The sequence below is a fragment of the Cibotium barometz genome, chromosome 39, assembly GCF_041138505.1.
Source record: "Cibotium barometz isolate CiBa-2024 chromosome 39, ASM4113850v1, whole genome shotgun sequence".
In the NCBI taxonomy this organism is placed as follows: domain Eukaryota; kingdom Viridiplantae; phylum Streptophyta; class Polypodiopsida; order Cyatheales; family Cibotiaceae; genus Cibotium; species Cibotium barometz.
This window is the reverse complement of record NC_141084.1, coordinates 11,920,151-11,937,510: the sequence shown is the minus strand read 5'-3', so window position 1 is coordinate 11,937,510 and position 17,360 is coordinate 11,920,151. Positions and strand designations below refer to the sequence as shown.

The 17,360-nt window shown below is 39.6% G+C and overlaps 1 protein-coding gene across 2 annotated transcripts; it reads right to left on the bottom strand.

The window, feature by feature from the left end:
• Window positions 1-10,907: 10,907 nt before the first annotated feature.
• On the bottom strand, window positions 10,908-17,105 carry LOC147615728 (uncharacterized). 2 transcript variants are annotated; one of them, XM_086778310.1, is made up of 8 exons: window positions 16,257-17,105; window positions 15,620-15,990; window positions 13,849-14,776; window positions 12,221-12,367; window positions 12,033-12,107; window positions 11,760-11,825; window positions 11,606-11,656; window positions 10,908-11,486 (listed from the first exon to the last, which is right to left on the bottom strand). In XM_086778310.1, exons 2-8 carry the CDS (start codon window positions 15,976-15,978, stop codon window positions 11,349-11,351), a joined length of 1,764 nt encoding a protein of 587 aa, XP_086634436.1. In that variant the 5' UTR covers window positions 15,979-15,990; window positions 16,257-17,105; the 3' UTR covers window positions 10,908-11,348. The 2 variants fall into 2 exon arrangements, with proteins under 2 accessions (XP_086634436.1, XP_086634435.1); XM_086778309.1 differs by having other exon boundaries at window positions 11,606-11,659; window positions 16,257-17,102.
• Between the last annotated feature and the right edge of the window lie 255 nt (window positions 17,106-17,360).

Here is a 17,360-nt window from a genome sequence, read left to right as displayed (position 1 = left end):
CAATAGGACACTGTGATAACGTTTACAAAAAGAAATCAAACGCACAAGAGAGGAGAGGAGTGAGAGTACCTAGCATATTGACATGTCATTCATGCGTCAGATCTGTAATCGACTAAAATGTTTCTTTAGGCATGTCGGCTCTTGAGTTGGACATTCTCTTAGAATCTGGTGACGAGGTGGAAGTGTCTTGCGCAGAAAAGTTGTATATGTTCCTATACACTGCACATGCCCACCACCGTGCTCCTGAATTGTCTATAATGTTCAATGCATAATTTCCTTTTTTGAGAACATTATCAAGATTTCTAGGATTGTTCTCGGTGACCGGGAGCAAGAATATGAACAGATAGTTTCTAGCAACAGATAGTTTCTAGCAAGAATATGAACAGATAGTTTTTGGCAACATCATGACATCTGATGGTGGTGAACGATATGTTCATCCATCTGATTTTGCAAACAAACAAAGTCATAAAAAGAAGGCTCAACCGCTGTCTTGAAAAGATCCCCAACTGTGGCAGTAGAGTAGAGGAGAAATGTCCATTACACTCAAATAAGTGTTGCCTTCTTCAATACAGTTATGGATTTCTTTGTTTTCTGCATCTCCTTACTGAAGACTCTGAGCCATAGACAATGGATTTACCAAGTAGTCAAGTGCCAATCGAGGATGATGTAGTTAAAGAAGAGATGGCTATCGATCTAGCAGAGGAGAGGGCAGAGGCCAAAAAGGAAATGTTTCCCACTAGTACTTCCCTTGTCGGTGTCGATGCAGCACCCATGAGCATAATCCCATTGGAAGCGAGGCCACCTAATGAGAACGAATTGGGGGACTTGTCACTTCCTTCTTTGCCTAGCTTTACTATGGTAGCCTAGTGTGATTATGTATTATTGACAGACATTATGCATCATTTTAATATTCGTGAAGACTATTGCTTGGCTGCTTTAGCAAATTATAGTGAAGCAAACATGGGGTGGGTAGAGCAAAGAGTTGACAAACACCTCCTAGTTGATTCTGCAATCCAAGACTCCGAGTATCTTCCTGGCAAGGATATATTAAGGGACATGTTCAATGAAGCTAGGGCCTATGAAAGCTAATTGCCTTCCAAGGAGGAGGCTGCAGTAATTTTAGACCATCTTGGTTTGGCAGATATGGGTAAATATATAGCAGCTATCGTAATGAAGATAGTAAATCTATGATCCCTTTGTGGACTAGCAAAATGCTTGAAGGTGATGAAAATCAACAGGTAATAGCACTAAAAACTTCTTACGCTATTAGTATTCATTTTATGTGTATTTTGTCGATTAAACGTATTACATTGCTTGTAGGTTTTTGTATATGATGATTTCCTGAAGAGAGCAAGAGGCTCAAGATCATCTAGTGCTAGCAGTTCAAAATCAACAAGTCATCAAAAGGATGTTGATCTCACTGAATATATGACATTTGAATCATCAAAAGGTGCGTACATTTTATGACAGTTGCTTATAATTGATAGTAAGTTGACTTGAATCATGATGCTTACAATTTTTATGCGCAGATATTATATTTTATAAAGAATTCTCAAAAGACAATGCGAAATTTTCTTTATTCACATTGAAAGTACTTTCGAGGTTTTGTGGTGGATATGGATGTGCCATTGAATGTTGAGAAAGTGGTGCTGGTGGAGAAACAGTCTGCTTTGTGGGTGTTTGGTCAAGGGCATGGGTGTCAAGTGCTAAAATGCCCCTACTACCTGTCATACACAACCTAGGATCTTGCGGCAAGAATAAATGAACTAGACTCATTGCCTCCTTATTATGACAAAAGATATATAACGAGGACAAGAAAGGGCTAGTATGTTCCTCCAAAACTATTGCCTCCAGAGGTGTAACTGCCAAGAATAGATCTCCCAGCAGATGATGTTCAAGAAGAAGATGAAGGAGAAGGAAGACCACCGAAGAAGATGAAGCCCACCTCCTCATCAAGCCCACTCCCTCCCAAAACAAAGATCAACTGTAAAGTATGGTGTATGATTACACAATATATGCTGCATCATAAACAAAACAAAACTGGATGTATGTATAAATTAGACTCGACGTATTGAGATTCTTTTAGATCGTCTTCTTCTTCTTTGTGCGTCATTTCTACTAGTGTTATTGACTACTTGAGTGTCTCCTTGTGTCGATGTTATATTAATTGGAATCCCCAATTTAGAATTAATTTTGTCATTTATAAAGCAAGTGTTCTCTGCATTTTTTAAACAATATCAAGTTGAAAAGGGAATTAGCACGATTAGTAAGGACGTTTTTTAAAACAAACCCCCATGGACATGCAATTCTTTTGGTAGATGGATCATTAAAGATTCTATACATAACTACCTCAAATCATCAAAATCTTCATTTTGACAAGGTTTATGTGCATCCAATCAAATATTCATGAGAATTGAATCATCGAAGCTACATAATACGTAGTCCCCGACCACTAAATTTCATGAGCCAAATAGAAACATGTCCAATATGCACACAATTGGATAGCATACTGTTTTACACAGCTTTGTATCTAACAAGTATGCTAAAAATTGAATGGCATACTATTGTACACAGCTTCATGTACCTCACGGGATAGGACAAATAGATTTTTGTTAACTGGGTGTGGGTCCATTGGGAAATTTTATTGCTTGTACAAGATGCATCGCTATCAAGGCCTCCGACTTGTAATCCCACAACTCGTAGGTTTGCTCATCTTTAGGTGCATAGAAGAACCCTTTCACAGTAAAACAACCTCATGCAATGGCATTCCCTCATCCATCCCTTGTAGGTCTCTTGCAGAGCTCTTTCTCCTTTCTGTATTTGAGAATGTAGAAGTCCGCATTCTCTGGATTTCCTTTTTCAGCTGTGTCACCAACGAAATTGTCTCCTACAAGAAGGACATCACTAAGGGTATCATGGTGCCCTTCGTATAGGTGGCCTCCTCAATGTTTGCGATGTTAACATCAATGTCAAAATTGTCTTCTTCAGTGCCATCTACCAATGGTTCAAGGGCAATGTAGTCCCAGCTATGAATATGAGACTGATTGTTGCACCTACGCCATAATTGCTCCATACAATTACTACAATAACATGATAACCGACGCACCCTCAATGCTATTGGATCATGCTGAGAGTATGTAAAGACTAAATGTAGGGATCTTGTGTTTGTTACAGCCTTGACATTACATGCCTGATCTCTATCTATATATATATCCCAACTTTATCTCCCAGACTCTACTAATGTAACGAGCTTGTGATTCATATATGGACTCGGCTCCAGTGGTGAGCGTTTCTTGCAAAAACTTTACGACATCAACTGCACATTGGAGCTTAGCACCATTAGGCTTGAGTTTTTCATGAGTTAGTGCTCTCTTCACCACAGTCCCTGCACCGTCGTGCTCTCCCTTTCCATGACCAGAGCCAAAGAAATTCCAAGACATTTTGCAAACTTGTGATGGCAGTGTACATGGAAACAAAGTAGAAAGACCTTTTTGCTTTGAATTGGGACGAAGCACATCAAACCAAACCCAATGATGTTGTAGGGGAATACCATAGGGTAATACCCAATTATAATGTAGCATGAAATAATGTTGCACAAAATCGCTACTATCATGCTTCTTATCATCAAAGATATAAAAGTGAATTGTTTTGTGGATGTCACCTGCAATGCAAAAGTATGTAATATGCACAAATATGGACACTTGGCTTGAATACTAGTGCATTGACTATATCTCATTTTTCTCCTTAAAAGAGTAATTCACAGCAAAGTCTACAACAGATGTTACCACATCTTCAGGAAAATCGGACAGGCATTCTTTGTATTGCTCAGCTTGCCACCTGTACACAAAATTATGTTTAATAAACTTTTCGAGCTGGTCGTTGAACATTTGATTCAGTGACTTGCATGAAATTTCCTTGTGTATTAACTCTTTCCTCTTCTTTGTCTTACCATCATCAGTGGTTCCACAGTCTATGTCCTGAAAGATCTTTACCGGTGACAACTTGACAAGTCGACCAACATATGCAGATTCAGCTGGACAAACTGCTATGTTTTGAGGACCACAAACAGTGCAACTCCCCATCATACACTTCAAAGCATGGAAAATAGTACCTTCAGCTTTGGGACATAGGATGGACTTCCGTGCTCTTGTGATGCTCTTGTAGGACTTCTCTGCAGCTTTGCACCCACCTGGCTGAGCCCACATTACAAATGACACAATTAGATTGACATGATTTGCCATGCAACCTAGAAGTAGATCCTCTAATCTAGTTCAACGTATCTTTTAAGAATGACATATGAACATGTGTTATGCAGCAAGTGTATCGATCCTTAAACTTGCGCACAAAGTATGGCTTTATTTCTCAAAAGCTCGTTGATGAACTGGTGCCTGTGGATGCATCTCCTTAAACAACATATATAGTTCAACCTGCAATACAAAACCATCATAGCAAGTTAAAAATTTGGCTTGAAGCTGATTTGTAGTTATAGGTTCCTAGGTGTATGCAGCTGGCTCACCAACCGATATCTTATTGGTTTAACAGTGGTATCATATTATTTCAAAACTGGTGTTGTCTAAAGCAAAGATGATATTCAAAGTACATGTGCTATGTGGCTATGCACTGTGGTGAGATCCCGGGGGCTTCACCTAAAATATGTAAGTGTAGCACGTGAGTTCATCAGAAGGGGTACTTTTAATCCAAAAATTAACAGAAATATACATACATAAGGGGTATTTTTATTCAATTTGGAAAAAAGTTTAAACTTTCTAGTGTAAATATATTTGAAAAACCATATGTAAGTAGGGGTTTTTTTATTACCCCTTGAACGCACGTGCTATGAGAATTTTTCATGTAGTGAAGGCCCCGGGGGTGAGATAGGGTGTGCCTCAATGCTAAAAAAAACATTCAAAAGTTCTTTAGCAACTAATACATGGCATATCATATAGAACCACAATGGGTAGTTGGCTCCGCTAAGCTTATCCTCAGTGGAAAGCATCCCAAACAAATCATTGCTTACCATTTTAGCCTACAAATAACAAATCTCTAACATAGAATTCAAACGTCCCAACTACCTGCAAGGTATTGTTGATGCTAACTAAATGTAACCAAGATGGCTACTAATAGATCATTGATAATGAAGGAAACCTGCAAACTATATGAAAAACTACAATGTAGAGTGCAAAAATGATACTTAGTAGAAATTTAAAAAATTGATGAGAATGTTGATGATGTTGATGAAGCTATTGAGATGATCTCAAAGATGTGATGTCAAAGGGGTGGATGCATGGTAAGGTAGACTCGAAACCTATGTCCTGGACATGGCTTTTAAACTGGTTTTTAGACATTTAAAAAAGTCATTTTCCCTCATTTTCTCCCACATTTTGTACATTTGAGAAGCTTGAAAACAAAAAATAGTTACAAGTAGCTCGTGGTGCACTCATTTCACCACCTCTCCCACGTCTCTCTCTCTCTCTCTCTCTCTCTCTCTCTCTCTCTCTCTCTCTCTCTCTCTCTCACTTACTCACTTTATCTCTTTCCATCTCCTTTATACCCTAAACCTGCTGTCGCCTTGTTGCTTACCTCTCTCTCTCTCTCTCTCTCTCTCTCTCTGCCTATTTTTGCAGGCCCCTTACCGTTGTTTCACTGACACACACATACGCATGGACCTTTCACCCATCATAGATTCCCAAGCATTTAGAGGCAGATGTAGAAGTTCAGCCTCTGTGTAGAGGGTTGCGAGTCATGCATAAAGTTTTCTACCAACGCAATCAAGGATTATCATGCATAGAGGAAGCAAGAACAACATGCAAGGATTCAGTCTAAGGTACAAAAAGAACAGGAGCACAATGCAAGTCATGGTGCAAACGAGAAGAAGGGTCAAAAAATAAGTAACGACATTGTTCAGTACTTTAATCAGCGGACCAAGGGTCTAGACGAGAAGATCAGGTTTGATATATTAGCTCAGGTTCTCCAACATCACTCCACGAAGGAAATTATCAGCAGTTTTCCACTATGGAACCAGACAAGTGTAATAGATGGCATACGAAATACACGTGAAGCAGTCAAAGTGCCTAGAAACTCTGAGGAGCTATTTCTTAAAAGGTCTATTCCAATGATTCTTATGAATGGTGCCGGCACAAATACATCCTCTCTTAACATTGCAAATGCTTCAAGGCAGTTGAACATACACAGACGTAATTTTTATGCAACTAGAGAGCGTTTGCAAACCTCTGCTGTGACGATATTTTACCATTATCTTCATGCCATCGGCAAGCCCGTGTAGTAGGCATAATTAGTGATGAGGTGAAAGAGCTTGTTTTCAATTTTTGGTTAAGCCATACTCGTGTTTCACCTTAAAAAAAGGATGTATGTCGCAAGCGCCTTGGTAGAAAATCTTATGTGAAGCATCTGACACACCTTCTCGATCAATCTCAGGTGATAGCACACAACTCGTGCTCCCAACACCTATGTTGATTTGGTGTGCTTTTATACATTGCATATTGCTTCAGTATAGATTCAAATACTAGATTGTATGTTTCCAACCGGTATACTTGTAAACAAATGTCAAATTCTCTACTCTTCTATGATTCTATCATCCTTGTATGTGTGTTGTTCCCTTCTTTTATCATGCCCTAGCCTTGCGCCATGTCATGTATTAGATCCATTGGGCTTGTCGCTTGTGTGTGCCAAAGCCATCATATCTTATGTCCTACTACACACTCGTCTGCCTTGCATATGCATCTCACTCCGTTTACTTTAGAAATCCACCCCACTCCTATCTTTCACCTCATTACATTTTCCTTGCAAACCTACCCCAGCTCATGGCTTGTACCTCACACCCATGTGCATTATAAACCCACTAGCTCATCGTATTACAAACCCACTAGATCACCACAATGAAAACCCTCCATGATCACAAGCTAGAAATTGCCAAGAAGGAAGAAGAAAAGAAGAAGAAGGGAAGAGGAGAAGGGAGAAAAAGAAGAGGAGAGAATGAGAACTTAGAGAATAAAAGAAGAAGGGAAGGAGAACATGAGAAGGAGGGGAGGAGAAAAAAAATAAAGGAAGAAGACAAGGAAATAAAAGGAGGAGAAGAAGAAGAAGGGAAGAGGAGAAGAAGGAGAAGAAGAGGAGAGAAGAAGGAGAATAAGAGAATAAAAGAACAAGAGAAGAAGAACATGAGAAGGAGGGGAGGAGGAGAAAAAGAAAGGAAGAAGAGAAATTAAATAAGGGGAGAAGAATGAGTATATTAGAAAGAAAAAGGGAACGAGAACATGAGAAAGAGGGGAGGAGAAGAAAAAGAAAGGAAGAAGACAAAGAAAGAGAAACGAAAGAAGGGGAGAAGAAGAAGTATATTAGAAAGAGAAAGAGGGGAGGAGAAGAAAAAGAAAGGAAGAAGACAAAGAAAGAGAAACGAAAGAAGGGGAGAAGAAGAAGTATATTAGAAAGAGAAAGGGAGAAGAAAAACCAATAGAAGCCCAAGGAGAAAAAAGGAGGGAAAAAGAAGGGGAGAAGAAGAAGTATATTACAAAGAAAAAGAGAGAAGGAAAAGCAATAGAAGACCAAGAAAAAAAAAAGGAGGTACAAGGAAAGAAAGAAAGGGAGAAGGAAAAAAAGGAGTAGGGAAAAAAAGGTAAGAGAAGAAGGAGACGATAAAAGAGTAGAAAGAGAGAAGAGAAAGCTGAAAGGGATGTTATAAAATGAAGTCTTTCAAAATAAACCCAAGAGAGCAACGTGACATTGAAGTATAGCCTATGTCCTGTTACAATCTCTTAATTAGGAAGCAAACTAATCTTCATTTTCTTTGTCCTCCTCAATGTCATCATCCTCCCCACTGTATGCTACATCTTCACCATCTTCGTCCTTATCCTACATTACATACGATGAAAAATATACATAATTAGTTCTACATCACTTTCATAAACCTTCAAATATATTAAAACCATAAGGATCTCAACTATTCACATCTCATAGTTACGCCGCCATGGCCTCGTCAAATGTTACTAGTTCTTGTTGTTTTAGTCATTCCCAAGTTTCATTTTCTTTATAGAATAAACATAGAACAAAAATTATTAACATAGAAGCATAAAACACAAAATCATAAAAAAAGCAAAAAACCATAAATATTATGAAAAAATTACAATATTATCCCAAATTGCCAAATGACAAGTTACAAAGTGAGAGAATAATATCAACACTACTCAGATCGCTATCTTTTAATTTTCTCTCCTCTCATACATTCTGATTGTTGTCGCCCCTTGCAGCTTCATCCTCTATAATCACATTTCTATTATTTTGAGACTAGACATTTCCATTACTTTTTGGTTACACATGACCACGATTTGTAGTAACATGATACTAAAACATAATAAAACTAACATGTGTGAAATATAATTTAGAAAAACAAAGAGGTTACAAGTTTAGGACTTACATACATACATTCAAATGCACATTAACTTTAAGTTGCAAGATAATTTTTTTTCTTAAAAGATAAAATACAATTTAAGGTAATATACTTACAAAGAGATTGCTATATAGCCATGGGTATAGCCGTGCTAATAGCCACACACATAACCATGCCGTATTTGTGCTTTCACCCTCATTGTTGGCACCATTTTGTCACTATATACTTTCACTATTGCACGGCTACATTGCACAGCTATGCCCCCATACTCTTGTGGTGGCTTGATGCCAAGTATTACAAGTGTGCATGCATCATAACCTCACCATCAACATCTATCCAAGTATATCTCTACATGGGGATGCCATGCTGGGTGTGAAACATGGTATGACCTAGTGCAGCATGGATCCCTTAAAAAAGGTGCAAGAATAATCGGTTGTCCTCAATGATGACATTCCCATGACAACCCACCCTTGTTGGAAACTAGCCTCTTCAAAAACCTTTTCTCACATAAGGCCGTCAATTTGCTCTCAAGAATAGTGTACATAACAAAGTAGACACGAGATAGTGTAAATAGTGAGGAAAGCAACACAAAAAAGAGAGCATGGATATTTGAAGACATGAGTTAGAGAAATTGCAAGAAGAGAAGGATCACATGCATGTGTATATCATCAGCCCACACAACCCATGCATTGCACTTGTATCAATACCTACATTATTCACTAAGGGCTTAGCACTTGACACACATCTTGCATGAATGCACATTTATAATCATTGGCACTTACACCACAACCTCATCTTTTCGACAACCATCTAGTTATATCTCTAGATTAGGAGCCATTGTGGTTACAAGCCTAGTTTGAGATATGACCCATCACCTCGATCCCCTTCAAATATAAAGAAACCTCTTGACTCTACTTCATTTTCCCTTTTCTTTGACTACAACCATAACACAACAAACACCTCACCATTTAAAATTTAACAAGCAACAAAGAAGCCTAATGAGATGTGAGAACCATACATTACCGCACAGTGGCAAAGAATTTTGGACCTCCATTGTTTGGTAATAGTAGCCAATCAAATGAAGGAAGTTCTGGCATAAGAATTCACAACAAAGATAAGGCACGAGCCCCTTCTATCACTTTTCTTACATCAAGAATTTTTATACATTGACACCACACCACATGTAGCCTCACTAACCTTCCTATCCCAAAGATCATCTCCAATAAGCCCTGAAGAAGCTGGTGGCTTGCTAGTGGATTGATCTCTTTCCCACCACTAAACCTTGCAAGGCAACTTCATCGCATACATCTTAAACCATCCACATCTCTTTAAAACTAGTAGCATCTTTACTACCTGAGCTTGGTGATGCAAGGATGCGATCACTTTTAGGAAGGGGAGTCGTCAACTATTCCGGTTTCAACATGGTCTCGCCCGCCTATCCTACCACAAAGACACTTCACCATCTTACATTTTCCTATATATACTTGCTTAAGGTGGCCATGGACTATTTTAAGCTATGGTTGACCAAGTATAAAATATAAGATAATTTTGACATTAAGCAATATATAATCATTCTCTTTGCAATAGAATAGGTGTGAGTTCTCCCTCTTCTCCCTACTCTCTTGCTTAAGTTCTTTGGAAGCCTTGCATTAGCTAGATTGATGCATGATTGGGTATGAATGTTTGCACGGTTGACTCCCATCTCTTCTCTATCCACTTCTTTGGAGATTGATCCATATTGTAGGAATCTTCTTCTTGCCTCCATCTAGATGATTCAAGCTCTTCTTCCACAACCATGGCTATGAAGCTCTCTGATGTGACAATAGATTGAGGATCCAGATGATGAGAGGTAGCACAACCAAAATCAGGGAATTGCATCGCGGCCTAAGGTAAAGCTCCCAATTGCGACGCATGTTTTGACAGGGCTAAGTAAGCTTTTAACTTGAAAAGATGCTAAAACCTATTATTATTACCTCAAACTCTAAAACTCAAATTTTTTATTAAAGTCTCTAAACACTAAAGCCTAAAGCTCAAGGCCTAAATCCTAAACGTTAAAACCTAACGCACATCATAGACCTAAACCCTGAACCTTGATTTCCATCATCAAATATTCATTCTCTAAAAAAGCCTCACTCATCACCTATGCATACACGCAACCTTACAATTGTAAATCTAGCATGTCATGTAATTTTAAATCTACATAGTTAAAAAATCCCCTATAGAGGGAGGGGTGGAGGGGGTATACTCGTGTTTAACATAAAAGAAATTTTTTGTATTTGGTATATGAATACACATGTCATGTTACAACCAACCTAGTGGGGGTGCTCTCACAAAAGCTTAGTAAGCTTGATTGGGTACTCACAAAAGCTTATTAAGCATAGGCATATACGTCTTCATAAAATTATTTATGAAAAGAACAATTAAAACCATCAATAAAACCGCTGTAAAACATATAATCAAAAGCTTACATTAAGTCTAAGGCATAGCCAGTTTTCACAATATATTTGCACACAAAAACTTTACTTTATTGCCATTCTCAACTCACATAAAAGCTTGGAGTTTATTTTCACGACTTAGGAAACCGATCAATTATAGAGGGCTGTTTAATTCAGGGTTTGGGAAAAACCCAAAGCTTAAGGTAATACATGAAATCTTCCTAAAATATCAACATTTGGCAACACTCTTTAGAAGCCCATTATGCCATCTAATGGGTAAAACCTTATAATCTTAGAGAGTTTTCCTTTCACATTAGAGTGAAAAGGATTTAATTGTTAATCCAAATAGGCAAAGTGAACCTTCTATTTTCCCAAACCCTGCTTTAATCAAGCCTCCAAACTGCTTTTTTTCCCCCTTGATGTGGTCCTATGTTTCGACCTTAGACTAGAGAATAATTAATCGTGCTAATTAATTAACCAGCAATGAGCCTTATAATTGCCACCATTAATCATCTGAAGGCTCCTCCATACAAATAATCTGCCCCATTATCATTTGCTACTTGCATGGTGCAAGACAAAGGTACCAAGCAAAGTCCTTTACTCCTTAGATCTGGCTTGGCTTCATCTGTGCTTTGGTTTCTCTCCCCCTGCAACACCGCCACCTTTTCTTAATCACGGCATTTTCTAACTAATTATCTTCATCAAGGCCTAATAATGCACAATTATTGAAAATCATATCAAGGAGCAGGAAAGAAGCTGATCATACATTCTGAGCCGTTGTGCTGCTTGTGCTTTTGAAGTATGGCGAGCTTAATGCCTGCTATGAGAGAAGAACGTTTCACTTAATGACGTTTTAGTCAATGCAGAAAGCTCGATTAAGTGTTTAATTTTGTAGTTAAGTTTGGGTGAAGGAGAGCTACCTGAACTTGTCCTTGAAGGAATTTGATGTATCCAATCGCTTCAAGCAATACAGATGCTGTGTCCGTCTGATAAAAATCACATGTAATGTTTAGGGTTAAGCTAGATTAACCAACGATATTATCAACAAAGCAGAAAAATTAGGGTTGCAACTGGATTAATTTGGAGATGATTGAAATTTAATTAAACTAACTGAATTACAGTAACAGGAATTAGGGCAATGAAATGACTGAATTAACTCAACTATATTAACACAAATCAGGGCTGCTAATGACCTTTCCGAAAGGAGAAACTAATTGTTGAAGGGTTGTTATTCGTTCTCCAAGTTTCTCTTTCCGGACTGGCTGGCTCTGTTGCATGAAAAAACAGCTATTTTTTAATCTTCAGGAAAGTACTAAGTACGTTGATGGAATGATTAATTATTTTAAAAAAAAGGGATTAAGAGGGGACGTTAATGACTGACCTTGAAAGAGGACGTGGGGGGGGGTTGTTCAACCCGAGACCTTTTGAAATTATATTCTTCCGAAAGCTGCTTGTTACAAGGGAGAGGAATAATATTTGGCTTTTGATCAGGAGGTACTAAATCTTTAGCATCGTCAACTTGACCGGCCTGTGCCCGTCCCATCATCGAAGATCACGCGGTGAGAATAAATCAGATTAAAAAACACACACACACACACACGCACACACGCACAGCAACGCGCGCGCGCGCACACACTCAGCACAACAAAATCAATTAAACCATAATTAAGCTGTATAATTACCATCTTCTAGCTCTCTCTCACACACACAGCACACACACAGAGACACACACACACAGCACAGCACACACACACAGAGACACACACGCACAGCAGCGCGCGCGCGCGCACACACAAAGCTCAATAAAATCTGCTTTATCAATTAAACCATAATTAAGCTGTATAATTACCATCTTCTAGCTCAGACCACTCACACTCTGTGCACACGCGTGGAGGTGTTCACACCCGAAATGAGGGCAGAGCCTAAATTTGAAGGCTAACCTAAAATTTACGACCTTTTTATCTTTACGTCTAAGATTTAAACAAATCTTCAAATTCTATTTTCCGTATATGCAAGGCAACCCTAACCTTAAATTAGAAGGCCAAATTTTTACAAATATGCATATCTATATCTATATAGATCTATATATATATATATATATATATAAATCCCATTGATGGCCTTCTACCTATTAGTGGCCTTCTTTTTTCAACCCTATTTTCGATATATGTATCCTTATGTCTAAGATTTAAAGAAATTTTCAAAATTAGTGGCCTTTTTTTTCAACACTATTTTCTAAGTGGTATTAGTGGCCTTCTTTTTTCAACCCTATTGTCTATGAGGCCTTCTTTAGAAGGTTTTAAAGAAGGTTTGAAGGGCTTTGAAGCCCTCTGAAGGCTTCAAATTTTAGCACTGGACGAGGGTCCTATGCGACATATTGCTTGAGGGAGGAGACCACTGTGAGAAAGTGGGGTTGTACAAAGTTGGTGTACATGTGTTCGCCATAGGTAAAATGGGTGGTCGTGGGCCATTTGTACCTTGCATGGGGTGGGCACTCTCCACAAGGGATCACATATGGTGACCATACAAATGGGCAGGCCTCCAGATGCACAAACGGGCACTAAGTTTCCACACGACCATTGTTGTGAGGCCCAATAAAGTGGCCACCAATGCACATGAATGAGGGCATTTGTGGTGCATGTGCACAACCCCTTAGCATAGCCATCCTTTATATAGGCAAACTATACTTATTAATACTCACATAGATCTCACTTATATATGTATACTCAACCACTTAACAACATGAGCCAAGGCCCAAGAACAAAGAGTTAAATCCTTGTAATTAGGCCCCATAGTATTTGAAGTAGAATTAATGGGTTGAGCATGTTATAAACAAACTGCATTTAATACTCAAATACTCAATATATAACTAGCCACTAATTAACAAAGTAGAGTCAATATTAATCTCCCTAGCTTATTTTACTAAAGCATTCAACCACTTCACTAATGAAATAAAACTATGCGTTACAAATAAAACATAAAAAAAAAACTAGGTTTCGTAGTACTCACCTCCATCGGTCGTGATTTCTTTCCGATATGGGAAGGGTGGTTGATGTATTGCAAAGAAGTATTGATGTGGCGATCAGAGGTGATAAGACCCCCATGGACTTGCTGTATTAGCTCAGGCTGAAAGTAATTAGCGTCTAATCCACCTTGTCTTAAAGGCAGACTGTTAGAGAAAGCTACCATTTCATTATGATGTTTGGGAAGGCAATGATCAGCTGGGGAAGGCAAACCAGCATGCTCAAATCTAGCATGGAGGGGTGAGGGGGGCCACAATCTGTTATTAAGCTTGTGGTCTACATTAATCATGGCCTCATTAATGATGTTTCCTGCATAATTAGGGTTAATTAACCGTTGATTTTGCTGCTGGTGGTGATGGTGAAGCAAGAAGGGGCTGATTGGGCTGTTTGATTTGGGATAATTACTGTAAGGTGAGGGGGTGGGGATAATGTTGTACTCTTGCTTCACACGGCTGTGGTCAAACTGCTGCTGTTGCTGCAAAATGCTGTGTGGCACGTGCATGGAGCACGTGCGAGCTTGCTGCTGGTCACACTGAGCTGAGCTGGGCGCCGCCCACTGATCTATGTTGTTGCTGGTGTTGTTGTCAGAGAGCGTGCTGCTGGCCGTGCTGCTACTCAGGCGGTCATCCACACTGAGACGAGAGTAATCATGGTGGAGGAGAGCGTGGGCGGGTTTAATGTCCGCGCTCTGCACGTTGTGGTGGGCGGCTGCCATGCTCATTTTGTCCGGGGCTAGAGGGAAAGCAAAGCCTTTGGCCACCTGCTGCTGCAGAAAATCCCATGTCGGCGACTGATCCAGCTTTAGCTGTTCGGAAAACAGGAGCTCACGCATTGTTCTGGGATAAAGCAGCTCCTGCAGTCCATCATCAGAGCATGCATGTATACTCGGCTTGGCTTCACATATAGGCCCACTTCTGCACACCATTATAACCACCCAGTAAAACCAACTCAATTAGCTCAATATTATATCATAATTGCAATGCTTCTCTTTACCTATATTCTATGATACCTGCAATGCTTTGCTTGCCTTCATCTGTGTGTATACTTATAGTTATTCCACTTTGCTCCATCTCGTTTTAATAATTGCCTTTTTTATTGCATTTCTTTACTGTATGCATTATGATTATAGCAATGTTTCACTACTTTCCTTAGTCCACATGCATACATACCCACTTATAGATCACCAATGCTCTGCTCTAAACGGAAAATTATTGCATTGCCTTATCTTTATCTACATGCTTACATAGTCAAAAGATCAACAATATCTTGCTTTAATGTAAATTGCATTGCCTTATCTTTATCTACATACTTACATAGTCAAAAGATCAACAATATCTTGCTTTAATGTACACATCTATAAATATTGCAGTGATTTTGCCTTATCTATGCAAGATAAGTGCATTGCTTTTGCTTCATGGTCTATTCATGATAACTCCAGCACTGCACCTTTTGTTTCATCTACATATGATTTGCTTTATTATGCATAAAAACTTAATCTTTCGTATTAGTTTGTTTTATCATGTATCAATACTGTAATGCTAACCTTAATGTATTTCTGAATCGTTGTATCATGTATGAATGCTGTAATGCTTTGCTTGATGTAGGCTAATTTCTCTACTTCTGGTTATTAAATATTAAACATTCTAAGGTTTTATACTGGCATGTGATAATTAAGCGCATGGTTTGCGTGATATGCGAATCAATAATCTGTGTGTGTGTGTGTGTGTGTGTGAGAGAGAGAGAGAGAGAGAGCTTACAAAAACTCTTGTCCCCAAACGGCGTTTTCCGGATCATTAGCCAAAGTGCAATTATTTGCCAACATTTCAATAGGTTGGTCATGGACAGACGAGGAAGAAGGCGAGGAGGCCGCTGGCGCGGCGGTGGGCACCTGGCCGTGCTGGCCAGCGGCGAACTGGTTTGGCGCCCGGCCAGTAGTATGGGTGCTGCTGCTGCTGCTCTGCATGAGGCCGTTGAGCAATATGGAGGTCCAGTAACAGTTGTTGCCGGAACCTCCGTCCAAAACCGCAGCTAACGTCGGCGGATCATCTGCCGGACCTAGGCACGGTTGCTCCGGATCGTCAATGACAACGTCGTGGCTGCCGACGGAATTCTCCATTCCTTGTGGGACCTGTAAGAAAGCACAGAACGGACGTTAGACAACCGTCGGATCGTAACATCATAAGCAGCGATGAGTCGGCGGGACTCTAATGGTTGGTTAGGGTTCCGTCCGACAAATGAAGCCGTAGCTACTCCGTCAGGTAGCTGTGATGAAGGTAGGGCTTGATGCGTTATATATGATTTATGTTCTGATCGGCAACCTATATCAAACGAGAGTTGGATTCAAGCATGATGAAATTAATCAAATTACGTTAGAATTTTTCTGGGTGAACTTACGTTATGTACTGTGTTGCAGGATCTGATGCAGTGAAGAGACGCTGTGCAGAGATCTGGCTTGGATTGACTAGAGATAATCAACTAATTGCAAAGATTAAGCTATAACAGTAGGCTGAACATTAACATTAATTGAAGTAGGGCTAAGCTGGCCCTGACTATTGATCCTCATGCAGGACAATATACAGCAAAAGCAAGTGTTTTCAACTGTTGTTGTTTTGGTATGTTTTTGTTGTTGTTGAGAATGGCAAGCCAAAGCAAAGCAGAAGACGACACTCCAAACGCAGAAACGGACGGTGGCGTTTTTTCGGAAAAGTCGGTGTTGCCCGGACAACCAGCGGACAAAACCCTGAAGCGTGTATCTCGTCTCCCTCTCTTTCACCCTCTCTTTTTAATTGAATTAAAGAGGACTATCCTAGCCTTCTTCCTAGATCACCTCACAGATGAGCATGAAGAGGAAAAGGAAAATGAAGATGACGAGTCATTAATGTAAAGGCTTGTGATGACACTGTTGATGGCTATGGAGAAAGTGCACTCTGATGATGGCTATGGAGGGTGTACTCTGATGAGGCTATGGAGGGTTTACTCTTGATGAGGGCAAAGAGGGTCAAAAGCATGCAGGTTGTAGGGGGTGATCAATGAGATATAAATATAAATAAATATATATATATATAAAGAAGATGGCTAGTAGCTGATACCATGATTTGAGGAGGAGAAAAAAAGGAAGCTTGAGATGTAGGGCGAAATGAGAGGGTAGGGTGGGAGAATGATGAAGGAAGCAAGACCCAAATGACTACAATCTCTCTCTCTCTCTCTCTATAACACACACTAATGACCCCCCCCCCTCTCTCTCTCTCTCTCTCTCTCACTCACACGCACACACACACACAAATGACTACTTCCCCTCACTCTCTCTCTCACACGGGCACACACACGAGAAAATGACTACTTCCTTCCTTTCTCTCTCTCACACGCATGCAAATGAGTCTCTCACTCTCTCCAACACACAAATGGCTACTCTCTTTCACACTAATGATCTCTCTCACACCCCCACACATACCCTTAGTTACCCCCTCTCTCTCTCTCTCTCTCTCACACACACACACA

Coding starts and splice junctions, on each gene's coding strand:
- LOC147615728 (XM_086778309.1), bottom strand. CDS start 15,978: ATGGAGAATTCCGTCGGCAGCCACGACGTTGTCATTGACGATCCGGAG. Junction 14,777..15,619: donor GTTTGGGGACAAGAGTTTTT/GTAAGCTCTCTC, acceptor AATGGTGTGCAG/AAGTGGGCCTATATGTGAAG. Junction 11,660..11,759: donor TCCTTCAAGGACAAGTTCAG/GTAGCTCTCCTT, acceptor CTTCTCTCATAG/CAGGCATTAAGCTCGCCATA.